We start from the raw sequence: 27,110 nt of genomic DNA, 5'->3' as shown, positions 1-27,110 counted from the left end.
GGGTTTTAACCCATGGGAGCTTGAAATAGATGTATTAGAAGCCAGGGACTCTCCTCCTTAGCACTATGCAGAACTAAATTCATCATCCTCAAATAGCAGAATAAACTTCCTAATCTGGACTTTGTGGACGTTAAATGATTTTAAAATTTAGAACTGGGGGATAAATGGTAAGACCAGAAATAGTGATTTGGAGAAAAGATAATTGGTTGCCCTTACGTGAACACCGGTTGCAGATATGGGAGTTGTGGCGAATGGAGCTTTGTTCTTGCACAGGAAATCTTCTGTGCAACTACTTACATTATGCATATTATGTATGGTAGATTAAGCATTAACCAAAATGGAGAGAATTTCACACCAGTGGAGCAGATCCAGCCTGTTAGTGTCACAAAATTCTCAGAGAGGGTCATTTGTATTGTCGTAAAAGGGCAAAACCAAAACTGACAGAAAAATAAACTAGTTCCCTTCCTGCATGATAGAGGCAAGTGACGCATCCAATCCCAGACTCTTTCTAGCAGTTAGAGATGCTCAGAGAGGCTGACCAACAAGTATTCTCAGCATTCTACAGAGGTTAGGACTACTGTCCTGCCTGTCACACAGAGGGTTATGGCAACCCCTAGAGGTCACCTAGGGATCTGGGGCAAAATCAGTACTTGGTCCTGCTAGTGATGGCAGGGGGCTGGACTCAATGACCTTTCAAGGTCCCTTCCAGATCTAGGAGATAGGATATCTCCATTAATTTAACCCCCTGCCGGCGGTGTCACACACAGAGTGCCGCGGGGCTCGGGTCAGAACCACCCCCGCAGAGAGCTCTGGAGTGATGGCAACCGCTCAGGTTGCCCAGAGAGCTCCGTGGGAGGAAGCAGCTCCACAGGACACCGCTGACGAAGGCCTTGCAGCATCCTGGCTGTGTGCGGCGCGGGAGGGGACGCTGCACTGTCATGCCCACAATGGGAATTCTCACCATCTCTCCCCCCCGCCCCAAACCTGGCCCATCCCGTTCCCCGGTCCCTGCTCCCCCATCCTTCTTCCCAGATGCCTGAATCCACCTGTCTCAGGTTCCTCTAGAGCCTCCAGCCCGTTTTACACCCTCTTCACCGTGTCCCCGCGATGACCACAAACCCCACTGATCCCCTTGGTCTTCAGTGGTCCCTATAAATTCCCTCCCCTGCCGCCCCCACTCCCCACAGCAAGGCCCCTTCCGCCTGCCCGCCCCCCGGCCGGGCCTTTCTGCCCCTCCCAGCCCTGCTCTCACCCCGGTGTCGGTGGGGGCGGGGGGGGGTCGCGCGCCCCGCTGCCTCCCCGCAGGGACCCGGCGCCGCCGGGCTCCGCTGCTGCTCGGGGCTCAGAGGCAGTTCGTTTCGTTTCCCGGTTTGAATTTGGCGCCCGGTGGCCCGTTGGCGTCACGTGCGGGGACGGGGCCAATGGCGATCGGGCCGGGGGGCAGCGCGTTCCATCCGGGAGCGGAACTGGCCAATGAGCGGCCGCGCCCGGCGGTGCTGACACGCCGGTGACCCCGGCAGGAGCAGGGGCTGGACGGGACGCGAGGCCGGTTCTCCCCCTTCTACGCGCGGAGCAGCGGCCGCCGGGAGGTGCCGAGCTGGGCGGACGCGGGGGGAGGGCGCTCGTCTCGGGGCAGAGCCCTGCCCACGTGCCCTCCTCTGAGTGGGCGCTCCAGCTCTGCCCCCTCTCCCGGGCTGGGTCGTGCCTCGCCCCTACCCGGTGTCCCTGCGCCCCACGCCGCCCGCTCTCCCCCGGTGCCTGCGCTGCCCTCCCAGCCCCCACCCCAACCCACAGCCAGGCCGAGGAGCCGGCCGGCTAGCGGTGTCTGAGTGACCTCCGTGTGCTCCCGAGCCCCGGCTGTGCCGGGTAGGCGGTGAGTGAGAAGAGCCTCCTGGTTGCTGGCTGGGTGGGGTAGGGAGCGAGAGAGCACTGGCTTGTGTGTGTGTGTGATGTGTGTATGTAGGGCAGTGGTCCCTACGCTTCACAGGGTTGTGCCCCTCCAACCCCTGTCTGCCCCTTCCCCCGAGCCGGCGGGGGTGCGGCCAGGGGTAAGGGGCCCGCAGCTGGGGGTGGCGGAGCAGAGCCATGGCTAGGTCCTGGGCCAGGAGCGGGGCTGGGTGGCGATCCCATCTCGCCCGTTTGCGTGTTTGTATATTTGTTTGTCCAGCTAGCTAGTGTGAGGGTGGGGGTGTATAAAGTAGTTGGCTAGATAAGTATATACACACACCCCAGCAAGGGACATAAAAGGTAGTAAGAAGAGGATCTTTAAATACAGTAAGAGAAAGACAAAGGAAAGTGTAGGTTTTTTACTTAGTAGGGAAGGAGAGCTGATAACTGAACATTAAGAAAGTTGATGTGTTTATTGCCTAGTTTGCTTCAGTTTTCACCAAATAGGTTAATGATGATCTGATACCTAATATAATTAATATTAACAACAAGGAGGAAGTAATGCAAGCCAAAATAGGAAAAGAACAGGTTAAAGAATATTTAGATAAGCTAGATGTATTCAGGTTGGCAGGTTGTATTTGTTTTATGGTATTTGGTTCAGCTAATATCTTAATCTCTGAATGGTTAGTAATAATCTTCAAGAATTCCTGGAGGCCAGGGAAGGTCTAAGAGGACTGAAGAAAGGCAAAAAAAGGACTTATAAACCAATCAATCTAACTTAAATACATGGAAAGATACTAGAACAAACTTATTAAGCAATCGGTTTGTAAGCATGTGGCGGATAATAGGGTTATAAGGACTAGCCAGCATGGATTTGTCAAGAACAAATCATGCCAAACCAACTTCACTTTTTTCTTTGACAGAGCTACTGGCCCAGTTGATAGGGAGGAAGCTGTAGACGTTATATATCTTCATTTTAGTTCCACATGGCATTCTGATTAGCAAACTAGTGAAATGTGGTCTAGATGAGATTATAATAAAATGGAGTGCATAAATGAGTACAGTCTTGCAACCAAAGAATAGTTATCTATGGTTTGCTGTCAAGATCGGAAAGTGTGTCTAGGGGCGTCCCATGGGGGTCAGAACCGAGTCCACTGCTATTGAATATTTTCATTAATGACTTGGATAACGGAATGGAGAGTAGCTTATAAAACTGGCAGATGACCCCATGCTGTGAGGGGTTGCAAGCACTTGGAGGACAGGATTAGAATTTAAAACAACCTTGACTAATTGCAGAATTGATCTGAATTCTCCAAGATGAAATACAAGTAAGACAAGTGTAAAGTACTTCGCTTAGAAAGGAAAAACTCAAATGCACCACTACAACATGGGGAATAACTGGCTAGGTGGTATTACTGCTGAAAACGAACTGAAGGTTACAGAGAATCCTGTGGCACCTTATAGACTAACAGAGGTTTTGGAGCGTGAGCTTTCGTGGGTGAATACCCACTGTTAATCACAAATTGAATATGAGTCAACAATACGATGCAGCTGTGGAAAATGGCTAATATTCTGGAATGTATCAACAAGAGTGTCGTATGCAAGTCACGGGAGGTAATTGTCCTGCTTTGCTCAGCACTGGTGAGGCCTCAGCTTGAATACTGTGTCCAGTTCTAGGCACCACACTTTAGAAGAGATGTGAACAAATTGGAGGGAGTTCAGAGGAGAGCAACAATAATAAAAGGTTGAGAAAACCTAACCTATGAGGAAAGATTTAAAAGGAGGGGGGGCATGTTTAGTTTTTGAATAAAGAAGCCTTGAGGGGGGACTTGATAAGTCTTCAGATATGTTAATGGCTGCTATAAAGAGGATGGTGTTTGATTGTTATCCATGTCCACTGAAGGTAAAACAAGAAGTAATGAGCTTAATTAGCAGCAAGGAAGATTTAGGCTAAATATTACTAGTAAAAACTTTATAACTATTAAGGGTAAATTAAGCTGTGGAACATGTTTTCCAGAGAGGTTGTGGAATCCCCATCATTGGAGGATCTTAGACTAAGATCTGTCAAGGATGGTCTAGGGCAATGGTCACCAACTGGCTGATTGCAATTGGCTAGTCAATTCTAGAGGACCTTCATGTTGATTGTGATCTCTGGTGGCACAGTGGGGCTGCTTCTAAGACAGGCCCCCTGCCCTGGCCCCACGCCACTCCGGGAAGAGCCAGTGCGGCCATGGGGGTGGGGAGAAGGGGTTTCCCTCTGTGTGCTGCTCCTGTCTGCAAGCACAGCCACCGCAGCTTCCATTGGCCAAGAATGGGGAGCTGTGGCCAATGGGATCTGTGGGGGCGGAGCTTGCAGAGAGGGGCAGCTCATGGAGTCATGTGCTGCTTGCCCCCCCGCCCCGGGGTAGCCGGGCACGTTGGCCTCTTCTGGGAGTGGAGTGAGGCTGGATTAGGCAGGGAGCCTGCCACAGTGGCAGCCATGCTGCACTGCCAACCGGCAGCCACCAGAAGTAAGTGCTGCCCAGCAGGAGGCCACACCCCAACCCCCAGTCCTGACCTCCCTCCCAGAGCAAGCACCCTGGACCTCCTCCTGCACGCAACACTCTGCCCCAGCCCTGACCCCCCTCCCAGAGCCAGCATCCTGTACCCCTTCCTGCTCCCAGAGTCCACAACCACACCCCTTCTTGCACCTCAACCCCCTGCCACAGGCTCAGCCCACAGCCCCCTCTCACACTGTGAACCCCTCCCAAACCTCAACTCCCTACCCTAGCCCAGTGAAAGTGAGTGAGGGTAGGGGAGAGCGAGTAATGAGGGGGTATGGAGTAAGTGGGGTGGGGCCTTAGGGAAGGGGCAGAGTAAATACTGGGTTGCCCTTAAATTCAAAATGTCATCTTGGGTGTAAAAAGATTGGAGACCACTGGTCTAGGGCAGGGGTAGGCAATCTACGGCACAGGTGCCGAAGGCGGCACCCGAGCTGATTTTCAGCAGCACTCACACTGCCCAGGTCCTGGCTACTGGTCTGGAGGGCTCTGCATTTTAATTTAATTTTAAATGAAGCTTCTTAAACATTTTAAAAACCTTATTTACTTTACATACAACACTAGTCAGAGTTTAGTTATTTTTATGATTATAGAAGAACCTTCTAAAAACATAAAATGGTATAGTATTACTGGCACACGAAACCTTGAATTAGAGTGAATAAATGAAGACTCGGCACAGCACTTCTGAAAGGTTGCTGACCCCTGGTCTAGGGTTTAGTTGGCCCTGCTTCGTCATCAGGGGTTGCAGTTGATGACTTCTTGAGGTCCCTTCTAGCTCTACATTTCTTTGATTCTGTAACTCTATGATATAAGTGGCTACATGTATGACATTCCTATATTTTTAAAGAAATGTATAATGGTTCTTTAAAAATAGCTGACTGGGAACCATCATATGATGAATATAGCCACTTTATTTAAACACTTATTACAGTTGTCTTCATCCTCCCTCCTATTAATTTTGAAAAGCTTACTGGTGTCTTTACTTAAATGAGATTGTAAACTCTTTAGGGGGCAAGGACTGTTCCTATGAGCTTGTACAGTATCCAGCACGTGGAGCCCCAGTTCTGTCTGAGGCTTTCAGAGGCAACCCGCACTGCAAATTATAGTTAAAATATGGATGTGTTTGGTGTTCCAATGAAATATGTTGGGTTGAAAAGTCCACTTGCCACTGTGGGGGAGGTTGCTTTCCCTGACAACAGTGGGGGCCTAAGACATGTTTCAAGTACATTTAAACTTTAATTTAAAGAAGCCTTTTACTACTTATGTTTGCAAAGTAAATCAAGTAAACGTGAACAAAGTGTAAACCTAACCAAATGCAGTGTCATCTTCTGGAGTCTGTAGATACAGCTGCAGTGCCTCTACTGTTGCTCAGACCTTTGCAATCGGTAAATTAACAAGATTCTGTTCAGTTTAATTCACTATACAGATCTCCTTGCAGCAGTGAATTTGGCAGAAATTGTGTCAGTTCCATGCTGCTGCTGCTGTTTAGTGAAGCTCTTCGCAGCAGCAAGGTGGCGCTGGATATATTCGCAGTGCACAGGATGCCCCAATAAAACAAGTCCATGAGAGAGGTGCGCACTACAGACTATATGTTGTATAGCAGCCAGAAAGCTCTGATGATTGTGTCCTCAATGGGGGTACGGATTTGTGTGTGTATATGCTATAAAACATATTTTCAGTCTCAAAATTCTCAGAAAAAAGTTCTAATAAAAACTGATCAGAAGTGTGTTCCCTTTAATAATAATAATAATAATAATAAATAATAATAATAATAAAAAAAGTGAACCCATCATACAAATCTGGCAACATCTCCATTTGCTTTCTGCAGATTTGGGTGCAGTTTGTCATCTCCTTCGTCTTCCCCTAACTGGCTCCACCAGGCATCATGAGGTTTCTTAGTGACTCTCTCACACCTTTTGATGCCTCCAAAGAAGAAATGCATCCGCCAGGCCCGCAAGGCACAACTGCAGTTCCTTGAAACTCCAAGAGAGGGCCCTATACATCACTATGGATCTCCACTGCCTTTGGCTGAGAACCCAAGACATGTTTCTATCAAACCTCTAGACCAGAATGCCTCCATCTCATGGGTAGGTGCAGGTTTCCTTCCCTTAGTTTCTTATAGCAATTGTTCTCAGCCTTCTTCCGCATATCTTAAAGAACTGTTTGGACTGGATCTTGGGCATATATAGCGCTCTCACACACACACCCTTATTCATTTTTTTTTGTTCTCTAGCAGTTATGGTGTTTGGGTTGCTTCAAATTGCAGTCTTGCAGTCACAAGCAGCCCGAGTTGTATTGGAGATTGGTGTGCTCACATCTGAATGGGATATGATGGCTGCTAGCTGGTAAAACAGAGTTCCCTGTCTTGTGAACTAGCATGGTGGCATGAAAAGGTTGGAATCCATATGAGAGGGAGATTCTTTTTGGTTTTTACAGTAACTGAAAACCTTGGAAATAGAAAGTAGAATATTTACGTTTTAGCTTTATTCTGTATTGGATTTGATACTTTGAAATACAGCAACTATTTCAAATTGGTAGTGTAGCTCTCAACCCTTCAGCAACTAAATGTGACACCTTCCTGCTCAACTATGATAAAAAAAAAAAAAAAGTCTGCATGTTACTGTCTGCATCTTATGTGGGTCTTCATTAATATGCCATTTAATAATCTATTTGACACTTGCAATTTTCTGTAGTCAGATTTACACAAATAACAAGGTATTCGTGGATGGAGTTAAATGTGTAAAATGGAGTGTATGAATTATGACTGAAAGGCAGAGTACTTGATGCAAGGTGATGAATCCTATCTTGCTAGAAGAGCATGGTGGTAAGGAGCAAGGGAGTGCTCTTGTATTAGACAACCATTGGTAGAAATCAGTCTGCTCCACAGACCAGTGGTATTGCCTGAACAACGAAGTTTAAACATTGCCTGGGTCAGTGACTCTGGCCATCGTCTATACACTACGCGATACGAATTAGCTAAATCGGTTTAATAAAAACGATATAAAATTCGATTTCACGCGGACCCACAACGTAGGGGCAACAGTATTCGCGTGCGTCCATAGTCCCGAGGCTAGCGTCATTCTGAACGTTGCCATTGTGGTACTATCCCGTAGCTAGGTCCGTAGTTCCGCAAGTTCCCCTTTTTCCCCCCCCCCCCCCACTTGGAATCTGGTGAATCATTGTGGGTGGAATTTCTGTGTTGAATTCTTGCGGGGGTTCGGTAAATGTCGTCAGTATTCCCGGAAACAACAGCTGACAATCCTTTCGCAACCGTTTCCGGTGCCCTGCAAGACCCATAGCACGCAACCATGGAGCCCCGTCAGCTTTTTTTTTTTTCCCCCGGGCCCCAAAAAAAAACCCCCGTTGTGTACTGGATGCCCGCGGACAGAGGCGATACGCCAAGCTAACAGCAGCATTCCATTTGCTTTTGCAGATAGCAGAGATGGTTCCAGTCGGTCTGTAGCCGTTACTGCTGAATAACGGCAATTGAATGAGGTTATTTCCCCGTCTACCTGCCGCTGCTCATGAGTGCCTGGCTGAGATCTGGCTTGGGGGCGCAAAGCAAAGGGAAGAAACCCCTACGTCCAATCCTCCTTATGGTAAAAATATCAGTCCGCCTAGAATAGAGGGGCTAAGGTACTAGAGGAACCAAGTTGTACAGACACAGTGTCGTGCGTATCCCGGGTGCCACTCACACCCCCGTTTCCCCCCTCCCCCAACCGTCTGGCACGTGGCAAAGTGTTCCCCCATTTTTATGAGTATAAAATGCAGGAAATAAGAAAAGAGACTGTTTAGTGAGATAAAATGAGGGGGGCAGCCTCCAGGGCTTTAGACAGTCCCAGGTCCAGGAAATACATGTGCAGGGGAGAGGAGCCCAGGGAATGCGCCCTATGAAGTCCAGCGTACAAATCTTTTCTACACAGAAAGGGAGGGGGCTGCTGGAAGCCAGCCAGTTGCTATGATGAAGACGTACTAGCCGTCTGTCCTTACTGGAGTACCAGGAATCGATTCTTTTTTTACCAGGCGGCCCCATACCATTAAAAAGCATGTGAGCACTCAGGGGTCGATGAGGAAGTTGACCAGTCCTAACTGCACGCCTCCACCGAGAGGATAGACGAGGATACGCCCTTCACTGCTGCAGCATCGCGCCCTACAGCAGCATTCATATACACATAGGGTGACAATTGAAAGAGGTCAAGAAAATTGAATCTCTTCCCTTTCACGTAAGGGGGGCGGAAAACGAAACTGAGGACTATTCCTGAACCACGCCAGACTGTTGTTGAAACAACAGACTTGGCAAGGCTCAGCCAAGAAGCAAATACTTTTCAGAACGCGTGGACTGTGGGAAATAGTGGAGTCCTCAAGTACCCCTCCCCTCCAGAGCGTCCATTTGAGTCCTGGCCCCGTTACGCTTGTCCACGCAGCATGTGACCGAGATTTTTCAACGCTTGCATCACTGTCTGTAACGGAGCTTTGATAGAACAGAAATTTTGTCTCCCATACAGCGATCAAGATCCAGTATTTCCTTATGGTCCCATGCTGGAGCCTTTTTGGATTGGGACTGCATCACGCACCCGGCTTGATCAGACCCACGCTGGGTAAACAAAATGTAATTCAAAAGTCGCGGGGGGCCCCCCCCCTTTTCCTACCTGCCCCCTGCCATTCCGATTTCAAGATTGGCTGTCCAGAGAGCAGTGGTGCACTGGATAGCCGCCTGGACCAATAACGTCGATTTCTGTCCACCCTACCCAATCCGATATGTTTATCGATTTTAGCGCACTCTCTCGTGGAGGTACAGAAATCGACTATAAGTGCTCTATATCAATATAAGAGCGTTGTGTGTGAACGGTAACGTTAGATGATTTAAGCTGTTAAAATCGATTAAACGCGAGTGGTAGACCAGCCTCTGTTTGAAGATAAGCCTGGGGGAAAAAAGTGGGGGGAAACAAAAAGGAAAAAAAAAAAAAGGATGTGGTGTTTTTCAAAGCCTTATCGTAAAACAAAACCAAACCAAGAGCGTCAACAAAGAGAACACTGATTTCAAAATTAATTCCTTAATAAAAAAGTTTTTTGAAAGAGACCATAGCTCTCAAACATGAAGTAAGGAAACAACTTAACTAAAGAAATTGTTATTTACAACCTTTTAAAAATCATTTCACTTTACTGCTCACACATTGATGCTTGCATCAATCTGATGGACAACACTGCCCAGCTTAGGGTTTATGCTTCATTAGGTCCATGCTCTTCTGGGTTCAACACCACAATGAACTTTAAAAAAAAAAAAAAAAAAAAGGTTTTGATAAAAAACTTAATTATTTCTGGGTCCGATGAAACTTTATGGATTGATATATTGATCATCAAACGAAAATGTGGCCGGAAGTAAGCGCACAAGAGTCTCCTACTAGCAATTCAAGGCAAGGTGAAAAAGCAGGCTCAGGCAGATACGGAAGCAGTTTTTGAAAAGTAATCTGTTGTACTTAACCTGCCCTTCCATTTTAGTGTGTTAATCCTCTGCTTTTCCCCATACAGCTCTGTCCAGCAGACCCAAAATTGTAAGGGAGGAATAGTCTGGCACCTCAGCACAGGATACTTTATCATGACATCACAAGGTTGTAAAGAACAATGCAATGTCGTGGGACTGCCGTCCGCAAGAAACCATCCACCTCAGAACCTCTGTAAATAATACACTATAAATCGCAAAGCTTTAACAAAGAACCAGGGCAAAGAGTCAAAACTCGAAGAAAACACTCCACCAGCCCTCAGAGACGGATGTCTTTGTTTAGATTTTTAAATGGTCTTTTAAGTTAGTTTTCAGTCAGAGGATGTTAAAAACAGCCTCAGGCAGTCAGTGTAGGGTAACGTGATAAATGTTGCTGACAGAGGCAAATCTTTGCTGACCTGGAACAAGAAATCCAGATAAAAAATTATTACAATGACATTTGCTATTCTGAAAGGATAATTCAGTTAATAAGAGGTGTCCAGTTGAGGCTGACGCACCCTTGGGCCTCTCCTGGTTCTCCTTGAGTGATGCTCTCAGGTCTCAGACCAAGCCATCACCTCTCTGGGAGTAATCATACAATTTCCCTACCTTAGACTGGGCCCTGACATAAGAAGGCCAATGGATCAGACCAAAACAACCAGCAGTATGCCTGTTCTGCTGACATGGCCAATGGGCCAAGTGCCCTAGAGGGAGTGAACCTAACAGGTAACGACAAAAGTGATTCCTTCTCCCTGCCATCCCTCCCCCCTCTGAACAAACAGGCTACGGGACACCCCATCGTCCCATCCTGGCTAAAAGCCCATTAATGGACTAACCCAATGAATCCAGCTAGTTCTTAAAAACCTGTTATAGTCCACTTCGCAACCTCCGCACGCAAGGAGTTCCACAGGTTGACGTGGCTGCTGTGTGAAGAAAATCCCTCGAATTTTTTAAACCTGCTGCCATAATTCTGGTGACCCCATTGTCTGTATCATATCTACCCCGATATAACACGAATTCGGATATAACGCGGTAAAGCAGTGCTCCGGGGGACCGGGGCTGCGCACTCTGGCAGATCAAAGCAAGTTCGATATAACGCGGTTTCACATATAATGCGGTAAGATTTTTTGGCTCCCAAGGACAGTGTTATATAGGGGTAGAAGTGTATATACTTTGAAGAAAAGCATTTCAGAGAAAATAGATCTTAAAATAATAAACAGACTCTATGGACATCCAGGTGTCTTCCACGTGGGAACCTTGGTAGATTTAACTTCCAAAAGACTCCTCAGCAGAGTCTTTCTTTGTCAGCCTGTCTCCTTGGACAACCTTCTGGCAACGGACAATCCCCTCCCCCTCAGAGGGCTTTTAACAGTTTGGTATCCTTGTGACCTCCAGGCTCCCAGCTGGACAAAAAACAATGCTTGCAGCTTCGCTGGAGACAGAATAGGATCCTCAAAGTCAATAGCTTTCCCTGTTTCAAATGTATGCCAGGATGTTCTTTTTTGGGGAACCACTGTGTTGGCTTCCTGTGCAGTCCCCACTGAATTAAAACAGTATAGGTATATAATGTAAAGTCTCTCAATAACTAGGTTACCTATCAGTATTTGAATACACAGCAACTCCACAACAATCACAACTAGTACCCAGGTTTCTGGGTTCCCCTCGGTGCTAGGAGAAAGTGAGATATATTAGGAAATGGAAAGTTTTTCTATCAGAACCCAGTAATGAAAGAGAGTTAATAGGAGAGATTGTGGGAATCATTTTTGAGAATACATCTCTATCATAATTCTTTAAAAAACAGTGGAACAGGGATCTGCCATGTTTTCTGTTTGACGTAGGAAATGTTCAGGATTTGAATGCATGACAGAGACTGGAAACTTACAAAGTTGTTTACCTTTTATAATATCTTAGCATTCAGTAGCTTGCTGTGCACTAACATCTCATGTGGACACTACTACAGTGCAGTGAAAGTCCTGCAGTGCCACAAATATAAATAAGTAGATAGGATTGTTTTATCAGTAAGAGAGGTAGGTGTGTGTGTGTGAGAGAGAGAGGGGGAGAGAGAGAAACACTGACAGTCTTGCAACCTCAGTCTGGGATCCAAGAATCTAGATAGTTCTTTACTACTTATGCATCATCATCTGTCATAAAGGTCCTGCAAATCAAATTCTGCCCTTAGAGAAACTAGTACAGCCTCAGTGGAACTCATTGAAATTTTATAAACAATTTTGATGCACAGGAACCAGGGGCAGCTCTAGATCCCAGCATGCCATGTGTGTGCTTGGGGTGGCATGCTGCGGGAGGTGCTCTGCCGGTCGCCGGGAGGGCGGCAGGCAGGGTTCCATCAGTGGTGTGCCTGTGGAGGCTCCTCTGGTCCCGCAGCTCTCGTGGAGCCGCAGGACCAGAGGACCCTCTGCAGGCATGCCTGTGGGAGGTCCACCGGAGCTGCCGGACCAGAGGACCCTCCACAGGCACGCCTGTGGGAGGTCCACCAGAGCCGCGAGACTGGCGAGCGGCAGAGCACCCCCCGCGGCATGACACCGTGCTTGGGGCGGTGAAATGTCTAGAGCCGCCCCTGACAGGAACAGAATCCAGCTGTTAGATAAGAGATTGACATAGCAGTTGATTTAGTTTATCACTGAAATAAGCAAACAAGACTTTGAATATATCTAGGGAAGGAGGTGCACTTATGTATAGTCACTTTTCAGAGTAGAACTGTATTTTAAGGCATATTTGAGCTTCCAGTATTTCTCACTCATTTGAATAGAGTATGTGATTTCCTTTGCCACAGACTGGACTTCCTGCCAAAGAAGCAATAAAATGGCAGCTCTCAAACCAAGAAAGACATGCAGCAGGGGTGCGGAGTAGAGTAGATAGTGGTTGCCTTGTGAAGGAAGTAGGGAGTATGATGAGTCACTCTCTCTGAAGGAAAACATTTTTTCATCATCTCTGTTTGGCCCCTTAGGTGTCTCCACAGTTTGAAAGCACTGTGTCAACAGGCTTCAAGAGATGTAAGAAGCAGCGCCATGTTGCCCACAGCTTCCAGAGCCGGGATGATAGTCGTGGTTTCCTCCATGTGGGAGGACTGTGTCGGAAACAAACAGTCTGCAAATTTCCTCCTTTAATGTTTGAGGCTCCACAGGCACACCCCTATGCTGGAGCAACAGGGTACTCAGACTCTTGTGGTAACCCAGGTAACTGTGGAAAGACATGCCATATCCAGCCAAAGAGGGGCACTGCAGCAAAGCCCAGTACTTCAATGGGCAAGCCTAAGAGCTGTAGAAAAGGGGCCTCTCAGTTTCCTAACCAGGATGCTGAGCCAGATGTCTTCAGCCCACCAGATCTACGGACTCCAGAGCTGCCCTCTATGAGAAGCTATGGATGCAGTGGTACTTTGCCACAGATGAACACCCTCTCTCCGAATCCACATAGTGTTCTTGACCTCTGTGCTGATACCACTGAGAGTCTTGAACCAACAACTGTACTGGTCAAGGATACCCCAGAGCATATGTATGGAGTGAAGGTAACATGGAGAAAACGGTCTCACCTGATGAGATACCTGAGAGAGAAGGGGATGCTAAGCCCAAGTGACATCCTAGTGAAGACTGTAAATGCTGATCCCAGTCAGTGCTGATCCGTTTGGAAAAGGACACGCTGCCTTTGACTTGAGGGGCACAATAACTGAAATCTCACTTTGCTGGCTCTAAAAGCAACGGGCATTGCTAAGCCTAGTTGGGAGATCACTGACAGGATAAAGAAAAGAACCAGGACTTTTACTGTCGGCTAAGACTGGTTGGTGCTGCAGAGAGATGCTTCCCCGCCCCCCGTACTGTCTAGCCTGGCGGAAGATCAGTCTGCACTGGATAGTGATGGGCGGGGGCGTGGCTGAGAGGTTCTATACCGACCCCCAGACGTGTCCTTCCCAGCTGGCCCGCTCTCCCCGTACCTCCTCTTGGGTTTACAGCCCCTGCCCACCGCCGCCTGGGCCCTGCGCTCTTTGTAGGGCTGCGCTGCGCTTTTCGCACCCTGCTGCAGCCCGGGTGAGCGAGCGGCCCACGCTGGCGTCTCTGTGTCCAGCCCCGTTAGCCCCGCCTCGTCGGAGCCTCAGCTGCACTGCCGCCGCCAGCACGAGCCGAGGGGGTGGTCCCACAGCCACCCTGTAATAGGCACGCGCGGGTTCTGCCCCACCCATTCCAGGCACCAGCCAATAAACGCTCCGAGTGTTGCGCCTTCGGCCAATGGCGCGGCGCCTCAGTGCCGGGTGTGGTTGCTAAGGGCAGCGGTGGAGGCCGGGGCTAAGCGCGAGTGGCCAGGATCCCATGGCAACGGCGGGGGTGAGGATGGAGAGCGCGGGGGACCGGGCCGGGCCCCGCGGGGGCAGGTGAGACCCGGGGAGGGAGGTGCGCGGGCGGAGTGGCTCGGGGGTCACCGGGGGGCCGCCCTGCAGCCCCGGGGCCGACGGGGTTTCGCGGGGCTGGTGCCTGGGCTCTCGCTCCCCGTTGGTGCCGACTGTGGCGCCCCGGGCTCGTGTGTCGTGATGCCGCTGACGGCCCTGGTTAGCAGCACCCTGGACATCCGCTCCCTTCCCCCCCCCGCCCCGCCCCCAACACTACCAGACGCTACAATCGCAACCCCGTTAAATGTTCCCCTTCCCCGCTTGCTTGTGTGGAAAACTTACCCAGTCAGGCTGGGCAATGGCCTCTCCCGGCGGGCAGGGCCACTGGCTGTACAGAGCGCAGTGCAGGGCACCAAATAAACTCATTGCACACGGGAATGGCTTGGCTTGGTTTAGTACATTACAGTATTTCAATCTCCGGTGTTAATTGTAGCCCTAGGAGATCAAAACAATACACTGCTGTCTTGAAGCTGATGATGATCCTGACTGACGCACAATTTTTCAGTATCAGTGTGTGTGCAGCTCAGCCCCTCACATACAAAGAGAGCACTTACAGGGGAAGGGTTAAAATATACCAGATGTATTGAAAAATTCTCTGCACTTCAAGGTCCCTGCCCCCCAATATCCCCTTCTTTTCCTGAATTTTGTCACAACAGGTCTAGATGATGTGGATAAATGTCTCTGTCAGGCAACCAGTCTACACTAGTGTTCCAGTAGTTGCTGCATGGTGGGGAATGTTCACAAAAGGCGGGTCTCTCCACACAAGGGTTGTACCATTTTAATTTTATCAGTATAATTAAATTAGTATAACCTGCCTAGCAGGGGGTGCAGTATATTGTACTCCTGAGGGAATTTGATGCCAAAAAAAAATTCTATGCACTATTTTATTTATTGTGGAGAATTTGCAGAATTTTTAATATGGAGGCTCCTGCATCACTGTGAGGACTGAGGAGGAGCACAGGCTGCTGGCTGTACAGAGATCACCCTGCAGCCCCCTGCTCCCCAGGAACTCAGCCGTGAGGCTGCACCCAACCCTGACATAGCACAAGGGCCAGGTCTGCCCCAGAAACAGCCCAAGGTCTTGCCCCTCTGTGCCAGGTACACCAGTTGTGGGCAGGCAGCCTCAGCCCGGCATGATCCATGTGTAGAAGGGCTTGGTGTGGGGTGAAAAGGTTCTGCTTGGACCAAACTGGGTGCGAGTGACTCAGTGCGGGGTCTGGGTGCATGGGGGATCTGGGTGCATGGGCTTGTTGGGGAGGTTCTAGGTGCAGGGGCAATGAGACTTTGCAGGGGGGTCCAGGTGAAGGTGGTTGGGGCTCAGCAGGGGAGGTGTGAGGAGGAGTCTGGATGCAGGGAAGTAAAGAAATCTGTGGGGAGAACATAAGAATGGCCCTACTGAGTCAGACCAAAGGTCCATCTAGCCTAGTATCTTGTCCTCTGACAGTGGCCAGTGCCAGGTGCCCCAGAGGGAATGAACAGAACAGGCAGTCATCAAGTAATCCATCCCCTGTTGCTCAGTCCCAGCTTCTGGCAAACAAACTAGGGATGCAATTCCTACCCACCCTGGCTAATAGCCATTGATGGACCTATTCTCTGTGAACTTACCTAGTTCTTTTTTGAACCGTGTTATGGTCTTGGCCTTCACAACATCCTCTGGCAAGGAGTCAGTCTTATTAATCTTCCCTTCTACGGAAGCCATTCCATATCCCTAATAATTTTTGTTGCCCTTTTCTGAACCTTTTCCAGTTCCAATATATCTTTTTTGAGATGGGGCGACCACATCTGCACACAGTATTCAAGATGTGGGCGTACCATGGATTTATATAGAGGAAACATATTTTCTGTCCTATTATCTATCTTTCTTAATTATTCCCAGCATTCTGTTCCCTTTTTTGACTGCTGCCTTCCAAATTGCATTTTTACACTTCACTTGCCAGTGTTTATGCTCCTTTCTACTTTCCTCACTGGGATTTAACTTCCTCTTTTTAAAGGATGCCTTTTTGCCTCTCACTGCTTTTTACTTTGTTGTTTAGCCACAGTGGCTCTTTTTGGGTTCTCTTACTATGTTTTTTAATTTGGGGTATACATTTAAGTTGAGCCTCTATTATGGTGTTTTTAAAAAGTTTCCACGCAGCTTGCAGAGATTTCACTTTTTAACACTGTACCTTTTAATTTCTGTTTAACTAACCTCCTCATTTTTGTGTAGTTCCCCTTTCTGAAATTATATGCTACCATGTTGGGCTTCTGTGGTGTTTTTCTTGCTACAGGGATATTAAATTTAATTACAGTCACTATTACCAAGTGGTCCAGCTATATTCACCTCTTGGACCAGATCCTGTGCTCCACTTAGGACTAAATCAAGAACTGCCTCTCCTCTGGTGAGTTCCAGGACCAGCTGTTTCAAGAAGCAGTCATTTAAGGTGTCAAGAAACTTTGTCTCTTTTTCCTGGCCTGAGGTGAGATGTACCCAGTCAATATGGGGATAATTGAAATGCCCATTATTATTATTATTGAGTTTTTTTATTGTGATAGCTTCTTGAATCTCCCTGAGCATTTCACAGTCACTCTCACCATCCTGGTCAGACATGCATCATGAGACAGAATTCCCCCAGGAGTATTAATTAAATGTACTTATACTAGTATAGCTTATTGCCATATTGAATGGGGAATAAGCATAAAAATAGTGGAACAAATTAAACAATTAATTTGTTTAAAGCTAGGGGATAAAAAGGTGCTATGTAATAGCAAGCATGGATTTGTCAAGAACAAACCATGCCAAACCAATTAAGCTTCTTTCTTTGAGATAACTTGGCCTAGTGACTAGGGGGAAGCAGTATATGTGATATATCTGGATTTTAGTAAGGCTTTTAGTACAGACCAACATGGCATTTTTCTAAGCAAACTAGGGAAATGTGGTCTAAACTAAATAAACCATAATTACAGAGTATTTATCAGTGATTTGTTGTTAAATTAAGGACTTATAAAGTGGGATCTTGCATGGGTTTATCCTGGATCCAGTACGGGTCAATATTTTCATCAATGACTTGGATAATAGAGTGGAAAGTATGCTTATAAAATTTGTGGATGACACCAAGCTGGTAGAAGATTGCAAGCACTTTGAAGAACAGGATTAGAATTCAAAATGATCTTGGTAAATTGGAGAATTGGTCTGAGGTAAACAAGATGAAGTTTAATAAAGACAAATGCAGAGTACTGCACTTGCAAATGAAAACTCTAATACATACAAAATTGGGAATAATTGGCTAAGCAGCACTGCTGCAGGAAAGAAGGTTATAGTGGATCACACTAAATGTGAGTCAGGGTATGATGCTGTTGCGAAAAAGGCAGATGTAATGCTGGATCTGGTAACAGGAATGTTGTATATGAGACACAGAAGTAATTGTATTCCACTCAGCACTAGTGAGGCCTTAGCTGGAGTACTGTGTTCAGCTTTAGGTATCACACTTTTAATAAACATGTGAACAAACTGGTGAGAGTCCAGAAGAGGGCAACAAAAATAAGTTTCCTCCTAGGAAAAGTTGCAAAAATTGGGTAGATTTAGTCTAGCAAAGAGAAAGCTGTGGGGGAATGTAAGAAAGTCTTTAAATAAGTAAGGGTATGGCTACACTTGGAATTTCAAAGCGCTGCCGTGGCAGCGCTGTGGGAGCGCTGCCACGGCAGCGCTTTGAAGTGTGAGTGTGGTCGGAGCGGCAGCGCTGAGAGCTCTCCCAGCGCTGCATGTAAACCACATCCTTTATGGGTGTAGTGTGCCGCCCTGATTACACTGACGCTTTACAGCGCTGTATCTTGCAGTGCTCAGGGGGGTGTTTTTTCACACCCCTGAGCACGAAAGTTGCAGCGCTGTAAAGTGTGAGTGTAGCCATACCCTAAGAGTTTGTTAAAAACACAAGGATGATCAATTGTTCTCGATGTCCTCCGAGGGTAGGACAAGAAATAATTGGCTTAGGGCTTGGCTACACTGGAGAGTTGCAGCGCTGGTGATGGGGTCACAGCGCTGCAACTCACTCTGTGACCACACTTGCAAGGCACAGCCAGCACTGCAACTCCCTGGCTGCAGCGCTGGCTGTACACCTGGTCTGCTTGGGGTGTAGCGATTCCAGTGCTGGTGATGCAGCGCTGCTCATCAAGTGTGGCCACCAAAAGCGGTTTTATTGCCCTCCAGGGTATTAAGAGGTATCCCAGAATTCCTGTCCACAACAAACTGGAAGAATGGCTGAACTGCGAGCTTCCCGGAGCTACTTATCTAAAAAACAAACACAGCTGCTCTTTGTTCCAGCGAGTGAGCAACCCGAGGCAGGGGAATTGCTTTGGAATGTTCACAGCCGTTTGCTTGAGGAGAGAGGGGAGGGGGGAGTCCGTGTTGAGCAGCTGCTTATGTGGTCTGTAGGCTATTTAGGAGTGCATAACTTGCATTTAGTGAATAAGAGAGGTGGGGGAAGGGTCAAAACTTTTAAAATGATTGAAGGTAGATGCTGTGTATCTTCCAGTCCTTAGAACTTGCAAGGCAGGGAGCTGAGAACAGCGTCAGCTCCAAAAATCCACTCTGTCTCCCCCACACTCCCTGTCACACTCCACCCCACCCCCCTGTTTTGAAAAGCACGTTGCAGCCACTTGAACGCTGGGATAGCTGCCCACAATGCACCACTCCCAACAGAGTTGCAAATGCTGCAAATGTGGCCACACTGCAGCGCTGGTAGCTGTCAGTGTGGCCACACTGCAGCGCTTTCCCTACACAGCTGTACGAAGACGGCTGTAACTCCCAGCGCTGAACAAATGTAAGTGTAGCCGTACCCTTAGTTTGCAGCAAAGGAGATTTAAGTAGGGATGTTCGGAAAAACTTTCTAACTATAAGGATAGTTAAGCATTGGAGCAAGTTACCTGGGAAGATTGTGGTATCCCTGTCCTTGGAGGTTTTTGAGAAAAGATTAGACAAACTCTTGTCAGGAATAGGGTAGGTCAGGGGTAGTCAATTATTTTTTGGCAAGGTCCAGATTTCTTGGTCAAGGTCTAGTCTCCAGAGAAACATTTTTAACACTACAGTAATGATTATATTAAGTAAATAAAAAGATTCATGGTCTATTCAAAAGTGTCTGGTGGTCCAGATTTGGCCCACAGGCTGCCTACTGACTACCCCAGTCTAGGTGTACTTAATCCTGTCTCAGTGTGGGGAGATGGACTAGATAACCTCTTGCAGTTCCTTCCCACTCTAAATTTCTGTGGTAAACATATGTACCAGTATAACTACATACACACCGGTACCAGTGTAACTATATTGGTTAAAAAAACCCCATACCCTAACTGACTGTTACACTAGAACAAAAATTGTGTGTAGAGCAGGCCATAGTGTAAGCGAAGCCTTATATTGTGGAGCTGTATGTGTATCCTCTATCTGTGTGCGCGCGTAGGAGTGCAGTATTTCGGCACTTCTGAAATACTTTAAGGAGGCAGTTATAGGTAAGTAAAGTTGGGTAAGGATTGGTCCACACTACATAGTTAGGTTGCCTTAACTATATCGCTCCAAACCGTAAGGAATTTCGTGCCTTATGTGATGGATTTAAGCCAGTGGTCCCCAAACTTTTTACAGTGACATTCTTCCTTATCCCTGTCTATGTCTCTCTCTTCCTCACCCCATGCTCCCCGAGCTGAGGTCTGGAGTGGGGCTGCAGCTCAGGGGAGGGGAGACAGGACGCAGATAGGGGTAAGGGGGCAGAGGCTGGGCCGGCAGCTGGGGCCAGGAGCAGAGTGGGGTGATGCTCCCTCCCCGCCCCCCATGGGAGCTCACTCTGGCCCCAGCTGTGCCCCCCTCCCAAACATTCCTCCGCACCTCTCTGGGGGCATGCGCCCCACAGTTTGGGGACTTCTAATTTAAGCCAACCTAAACTCTGGTATAGACATTTCTAGGTTGATGAAAGAACCCCTTCCATTGCTGTAGTAGTTATCCAAAAGGCAGCAGTCCAGTCCCCCTTTGCACCATCTTGTTGCAGTGCTTCAGTATCAGCTAAGAGGGAAGAGCAGCTTTTAGATCACAAAACTATTTTCTTTGTGAGGTGGTCCTCACCAAAATTAACTGATTACTTTGAGTTGATGAGATCACAGTCAGAAGTGGTATGGTCTCTTGCTATGATACCTTTGACTGTCATTTCATAGATCTCTTGATGGGTTTACCTAAGTCTTCTCCATCAGATGGAAGGTTCTTGCCTGATTCAAGTGCATGCTGAGATTTTTTAATGAGAATTTGTCAATTAATAAAAGAAAAGCATTCCAATTTAGGGATACATGAAAGTGCTCTTTTGAGAAACATGGAGATTCATTTTACTTACACCTCTACCTCAATATAACGCTGTCTTCGGGAGCCAAAAAATCTTACTGCGTTATAGGTGAAACCGCTTTTTATTGAACTTGCTTTGATCCGCCAGAGTACGCAGCCTCGCCCCCTCTCCTCCCCAGAGCACTGCTTTACCGCATTATATCTGAATTCGTGTTATATCGGGTCACGTTATATTGAGGTAGAGGTGTATTTGCACAAAAAGGCACAGCATGAACATCATCATGTCAAGCTTCCCACATATTACTTTCTGCTAAATGTGCTGGCGTTCTGACCTGGAGATATCATATCTATGAAATCAAAGTCTCCATGCCTCTGCAAATCTTTGGCATCACCGTTGAGACTACAAGCAAGGATGCCAAATAAGATGATGTTTACTGTAATGTAGACACTTCTCCATTAGCAATTAGATTAAGCCCACTAATTTCACATTTGACTATCCAGCTAACAGTTCCTCCTCTGTGTGTGTCAGGGCCTAGCACACTGAGAGCCCCAATCCTTAATAGGACTTACGGCTACTACTGTAAATAAAAGTAATTAAAAGAATAAAAAATGTGTTATTTATAACTCCTAATTTTGATTGAATTAGAACTAGTGACTAAAAATTAGAATTCTAGATCTCCTTAAAGTGTGGTTTTGCTTCAAAAAGTGATTATTAAATATCTTTATGGGTTTCCATATTTGTCCATGAGTAGTTCCAGATTACTTTTTCTCAGTTTATAAATTGTTTTTATTGTAATTCCCAGCCGTGTAAACTCACCCTGTGATCTGAGTCAAGCTGAGTGTATGTCGCTTTTCCCCCCCTCTCCCTCGGCTTGAACTTTATCAACAACAACCCTGTCCCAACTGAGGTGCAGTATAAGTGTAGTAACGGCAAAGAGTTCTGTGGCACCTTACAGACTAACAAACGTATTGGAGCATGAGCTTTCGTGGGTGTAGTAAAAGTGCAGTTGAAGTGCTTACCTAAGCATATCTCACCTCGGGGAAAATATTCTGCAAGTGGAATCTAGTTAACAATCTTGTTGCTAGTGTGTAAGCCAAGAAGGAATTCAGCTTACCTCCATAGAGATGTGAATATTGCACAGTGGTCACAGAAGTAAAAGGTAGTGAATGTCACTGAAATAAGTAGCTATGACCTAGAATGCATTCTAGATCCATTGAATAAAAAAACCTCTTTTTGCAGTCCCTTTTTTCAGGGTCAGAACTGTACCTGAATAGTCCCTTGAGTTCCCCATAATTTTTTTCTAAATTTGGAATATTGACAGTGCACTTTAATTTAGACATGTCAGGACTTTCTCTGTCCCCTAACTTATTTGAAAAAAATAATCTAAGCTTTCATTTTCACTATAATTGCAACCGAGACAAAGGACATGGTTACAACAGTTAAGATTAGTTTGCAAACTATGTTCCTGCAACCAGGCCAAAGCTTTGGGTTGCTCAAGGCTCTTGCATCTTCATTGGGATGTGATTAAGTCCTGTCCACACTACAAACTTTAACCGTGTTGTAACTGGGTTAAGGTATTTGTAACTAGGTCGGTTGATGTGGTTAAAGTTGTAGTCTTTGAATATTGAGAAAATTATTCGCCTTTCCTGAAAGACGACAGTTCCACACCTTAAAATCTCAGTTCCTGCGTTGGGCCATACATTAACATCTCAAAGTGCTAGATTTGTAGATGCCCATGCATGCAACACATGTTAAACTTCCATACTCCTTGCCTGCAGTGTTCTTGTTCAGGTAAAACAAAGAAATGGACAAGGATCCAAGACTCATGCCCCAGAGATCCCAACAAATTTAGTAGTTTTACTTACTACTTGTTGAGCCACTTAGCCTGGGTTAGAATTTTAATTCTATTGATCCCCTCTTGAGAACTTTCATTCAAGAAATTAAATTCTTTATGTGGGTGTAAAACTTCTGACTTGTCAACTCTGAATATCCTCTTTGGTGAGGAACCTGTGTGTTCCTCATGAATGAGGACACCCACAGTTGTGTTTAATGTGAAGGGGTATAAAGTAAGGGCAGTTTGGAGAGTGAGGTGTGTATGAAGTTTTTAGGTTTTAAGGGANTCCCCAGAGCACTGCTTTACCGCATTATATCTGAATTCGTGTTATATCGGGTCACGTTATATTGAGGTAGAGGTGTATTTGCACAAAAAGGCACAGCATGAACATCATCATGTCAAGCTTCCCACATATTACTTTCTGCTAAATGTGCTGGCGTTCTGACCTGGAGATATCATATCTATGAAATCAAAGTCTCCATGCCTCTGCAAATCTTTGGCATCACCGTTGAGACTACAAGCAAGGATGCCAAATAAGATGATGTTTACTGTAATGTAGACACTTCTCCATTAGCAATTAGATTAAGCCCACTAATTTCACATTTGACTATCCAGCTAACAGTTCCTCCTCTGTGTGTGTCAGGGCCTAGCACACTGAGAGCCCCAATCCTTAATAGGACTTACGGCTACTACTGTAAATAAAAGTAATTAAAAGAATAAAAAATGTGTTATTTATAACTCCTAATTTTGATTGAATTAGAACTAGTGACTAAAAATTAGAATTCTAGATCTCCTTAAAGTGTGGTTTTGCTTCAAAAAGTGATTATTAAATATCTTTATGGGTTTCCATATTTGTCCATGAGTAGTTCCAGATTACTTTTTCTCAGTTTATAAATTGTTTTTATTGTAATTCCCAGCCGTGTAAACTCACCCTGTGATCTGAGTCAAGCTGAGTGTATGTCGCTTTTCCCCCCCTCTCCCTCGGCTTGAACTTTATCAACAACAACCCTGTCCCAACTGAGGTGCAGTATAAGTGTAGTAACGGCAAAGAGTTCTGTGGCACCTTACAGACTAACAAACGTATTGGAGCATGAGCTTTCGTGGGTGTAGTAAAAGTGCAGTTGAAGTGCTTACCTAAGCATATCTCACCTCGGGGAAAATATTCTGCAAGTGGAATCTAGTTAACAATCTTGTTGCTAGTGTGTAAGCCAAGAAGGAATTCAGCTTACCTCCATAGAGATGTGAATATTGCACAGTGGTCACAGAAGTAAAAGGTAGTGAATGTCACTGAAATAAGTAGCTATGACCTAGAATGCATTCTAGATCCATTGAATAAAAAAACCTCTTTTTGCAGTCCCTTTTTTCAGGGTCAGAACTGTACCTGAATAGTCCCTTGAGTTCCCCATAATTTTTTTCTAAATTTGGAATATTGACAGTGCACTTTAATTTAGACATGTCAGGACTTTCTCTGTCCCCTAACTTATTTGAAAAAAATAATCTAAGCTTTCATTTTCACTATAATTGCAACCGAGACAAAGGACATGGTTACAACAGTTAAGATTAGTTTGCAAACTATGTTCCTGCAACCAGGCCAAAGCTTTGGGTTGCTCAAGGCTCTTGCATCTTCATTGGGATGTGATTAAGTCCTGTCCACACTACAAACTTTAACCGTGTTGTAACTGGGTTAAGGTATTTGTAACTAGGTCGGTTGATGTGGTTAAAGTTGTAGTCTTTGAATATTGAGAAAATTATTCGCCTTTCCTGAAAGACGACAGTTCCACACCTTAAAATCTCAGTTCCTGCGTTGGGCCATACATTAACATCTCAAAGTGCTAGATTTGTAGATGCCCATGCATGCAACACATGTTAAACTTCCATACTCCTTGCCTGCAGTGTTCTTGTTCAGGTAAAACAAAGAAATGGACAAGGATCCAAGACTCATGCCCCAGAGATCCCAACAAATTTAGTAGTTTTACTTACTACTTGTTGAGCCACTTAGCCTGGGTTAGAATTTTAATTCTATTGATCCCCTCTTGAGAACTTTCATTCAAGAAATTAAATTCTTTATGTGGGTGTAAAACTTCTGACTTGTCAACTCTGAATATCCTCTTTGGTGAGGAACCTGTGTGTTCCTCATGAATGAGGACACCCACAGTTGTGTTTAATGTGAAGGGGTATAAAGTAAGGGCAGTTTGGAGAGTGAGGTGTGTATGAAGTTTTTAGGTTTTAAGGGATTGGATGTGTAAGGGAACTGGCATTCTGAAGGGAAAGCTGCTTAAATTTAGGTTCTGGGAGAGAATGTAATCCTTGCTTCAAGCATTGTGTGGAAAACATCCTTGCTTGAGCTTGTAGCTTCTGCACTAAATAAACCACAATAACTTTTAAAATGAATTGATTTCAAAACAGCCATAAGAGAGGGATTTGAGTCATGTTGTTTTGTATGGGCTAGGTACTGTATAGTGCAGACAGTTTAACTGCTGACTTTGTTGCTAGGAGAGCATGGTATTTGCTTTACTTTTCACTTATTCCATGCTGTACTGGGGTACAGTGTCAACAAAAGTGACAAAGACTAGGTTTAATAATTCACAAAGCAGAGGTCATATTGGTCAGGATCTCAAGTTCCTGAGAATTTGCTGTTCACCTTCTCTCCCTGTCCTTCTTTTAAATGTTTGTTTTGCCTGAGGCAGAGCAGCCCCTAAAAACAAAAAACAAACAAATAAAACGGAATTTTTAATGGAAATTTGAGGACTATCTTGGTGAAAGGACTTGAATAGTTGAGAGTGTAGCTGGTGCTCTCCTGCTGTTGAGTAGAGCTTCCTTTATCTGGATGAAGCCTGAGGAGGTCTAGAGATAAGATAAACCTAAATTAGCTTGCTGTTGGAAGCAGAGCATAGATCTTTCCTTCACAATCCCCTAGCAGCAGCGATGGTGTAGGCAGGGCCGGCTTTAGGAAGTGCGGGGTCCAATTCGAATAGGGGAATTGGTGGAATAGGCCTAAAGCTGGCCCTGGGTGAAGGGCTAATGGATGCTCTACCCTGAGTTATGTTGTGACTTAAGGCTTTCCCTATAGATTCCAGGATACCTGGCAGTTGGGATTTCTCCCAAGTTCTTGAAATTTTCCAGCATCTGCATTTAGACTAGGAAAGTGCGTTGGCCAGGAATCAAATCCAAGTCTCCCACATAGGAGGTAAGAATTCTATTACTGAACCACCAGTCTTCTCTCCAGTGAATGTATCTAGCAGGAAATTTCTTTGGTCTTTGTGCTCAAACATGGATTTTTTTAAAAAACATGCTTGTTTGGAATGTCTATATGTCAGCATTATGGACAGAGTTTGGTACCTGGAATATCTGCCTCTTCTTCAAATATGAAACCAGCTAGAACGTGAGAATAAGAAAATCTGCCCCTGTGCTCCAGACGGCTTTGCTATTTGATAGCTGTCCTGTCCCTGTTTTGGCCTCTCTATGTATAATATCCTTTTAGGGACATGTCATTTCTCATCTATTCTCTGCTTTCATTGAGAACTTACTCATAACTTATAGAGAAAGGTTCTCGTAGGTCACATACAGAAGAATAAAGCTCCCTCAAGCACCAGTCCAGCGCTTTATAGGAACTATAGCATATTCTTTCCACTCCCTTCTCAACTGTATTTGAGAGATGAGGCTTCAGTAGTGGATTTTCAAAAGCTGCTGTTCTATTTTCACTGGCTCCATTATTTTGCGTATCTAGTGAGTCAATGTCAAGAGGCACTTGGGTTATAATTGACACATCATCTTAAACAGCTTGAATTCATGACCGTTAGATCTCTTTTTATGCTTATTGTTGGCACTCGTCATGTGTGACATACACAAATTTCACACACGCTCTGACTCGCAACCTTTTCTGCAGACCTGTGCTCCTGAACTACTCTCCATTTACCTGTTAGCCTCCAAAACCTAGACAGACTGGTTTCCTGTCAGGAATAGCAATGCATTCTTATGTAGATGGGCGGTGTCTGTTTCTAACCTCTGTGCTATAATGGATTTAGGGACTGTTGTAACGTGAGACAGACCCTGCATTTTTCAGTGTTGTTTTATGAGGCTAAGTTTACCCTGGTAAATTGAAAGACAAAGTTTTTGTTCCTCTCTCAGACCTAGAGCGTACTCATAAGCTCCACGTAGGTGTTAATGTGCCCCCACCCCACCCCAAAAGACAAAGTTTTGACACAGAAACAATGCCAGAGTGAAACAGGAGTGGGGCAGAGCGGGTCCTGCCCCAGGCCTGCTGTGCCCCCCCCACCAAATGTGGGGGGCCAGGGGAAGGAAGGGGGAGGGGCCCCCCCCAAATGTGGGGGGCAGGGGGAGGAGGAGGAGGATTTATTAGTGACAGAAAAACCCATTTCATCACTGTAGTAAGTGTTTATACTATAGCGGCATGGCTGCAGTGCTATAGTTCTTGTAGTGTAGACATGCCTGTAGCATGGAATTCCTGTTGACCTAAGTTGTCATTGTCCCTGTTTTACCACACTCACAAATCCCTTGGATTATTGAAGTCTTGGGTTCTAGTTTTACAGGATCACCTAAGTGAAAGACATTGCTCACACAAGAATACACTTTGATCAAAAATAATATATAGAAATAAGGGGGAAATGCAAAAAAACCCAAATCATCCAAGTATGTGGATTGTAAGCTCTTCAGGGCAAGGACC

At 45.9% G+C, this 27,110-nt stretch overlaps 2 protein-coding genes across 3 annotated transcripts in view; both read left to right on the top strand.

The window, feature by feature from the left end:
• Nucleotides 1–1,506: 1,506 nt before the first annotated feature.
• Nucleotides 1,507–13,540, top strand: RHNO1 (RAD9-HUS1-RAD1 interacting nuclear orphan 1). The gene is made up of 3 exons (XM_032775052.2): nt 1,507–1,589; nt 6,256–6,514; nt 12,872–13,540. The coding sequence occupies exons 2-3, from the start codon at nt 6,347–6,349 to the stop codon at nt 13,538–13,540; spliced, it is 837 nt and encodes a 278-aa protein (XP_032630943.1). The 5' UTR covers nt 1,507–1,589; nt 6,256–6,346.
• A 434-nt stretch (nt 13,541–13,974) lies between these two features.
• TULP3 (TUB like protein 3) overlaps nt 13,975–27,110 on the top strand; it is an 87,968-nt gene continuing 74,832 nt past the window's right edge. The window contains exon 1 of one of the 2 annotated variants that reach the window (XM_032775046.2): nt 13,975–14,287. In XM_032775046.2, coding sequence (XP_032630937.1) covers nt 14,226–14,287 — 62 coding nt within the window. In that variant the 5' untranslated portion in view covers nt 13,975–14,225. The remainder of the gene's footprint in view (nt 14,288–27,110) is intronic. The other variant, XM_032775048.2, reaches the window with a different exon arrangement.

The sequence above is a fragment of the Chelonoidis abingdonii genome, chromosome 1, assembly GCF_003597395.2.
Source record: "Chelonoidis abingdonii isolate Lonesome George chromosome 1, CheloAbing_2.0, whole genome shotgun sequence".
Classification (NCBI taxonomy): domain Eukaryota; kingdom Metazoa; phylum Chordata; order Testudines; family Testudinidae; genus Chelonoidis; species Chelonoidis abingdonii.
This window is presented reverse-complemented; position numbering and strand designations above follow the sequence as displayed.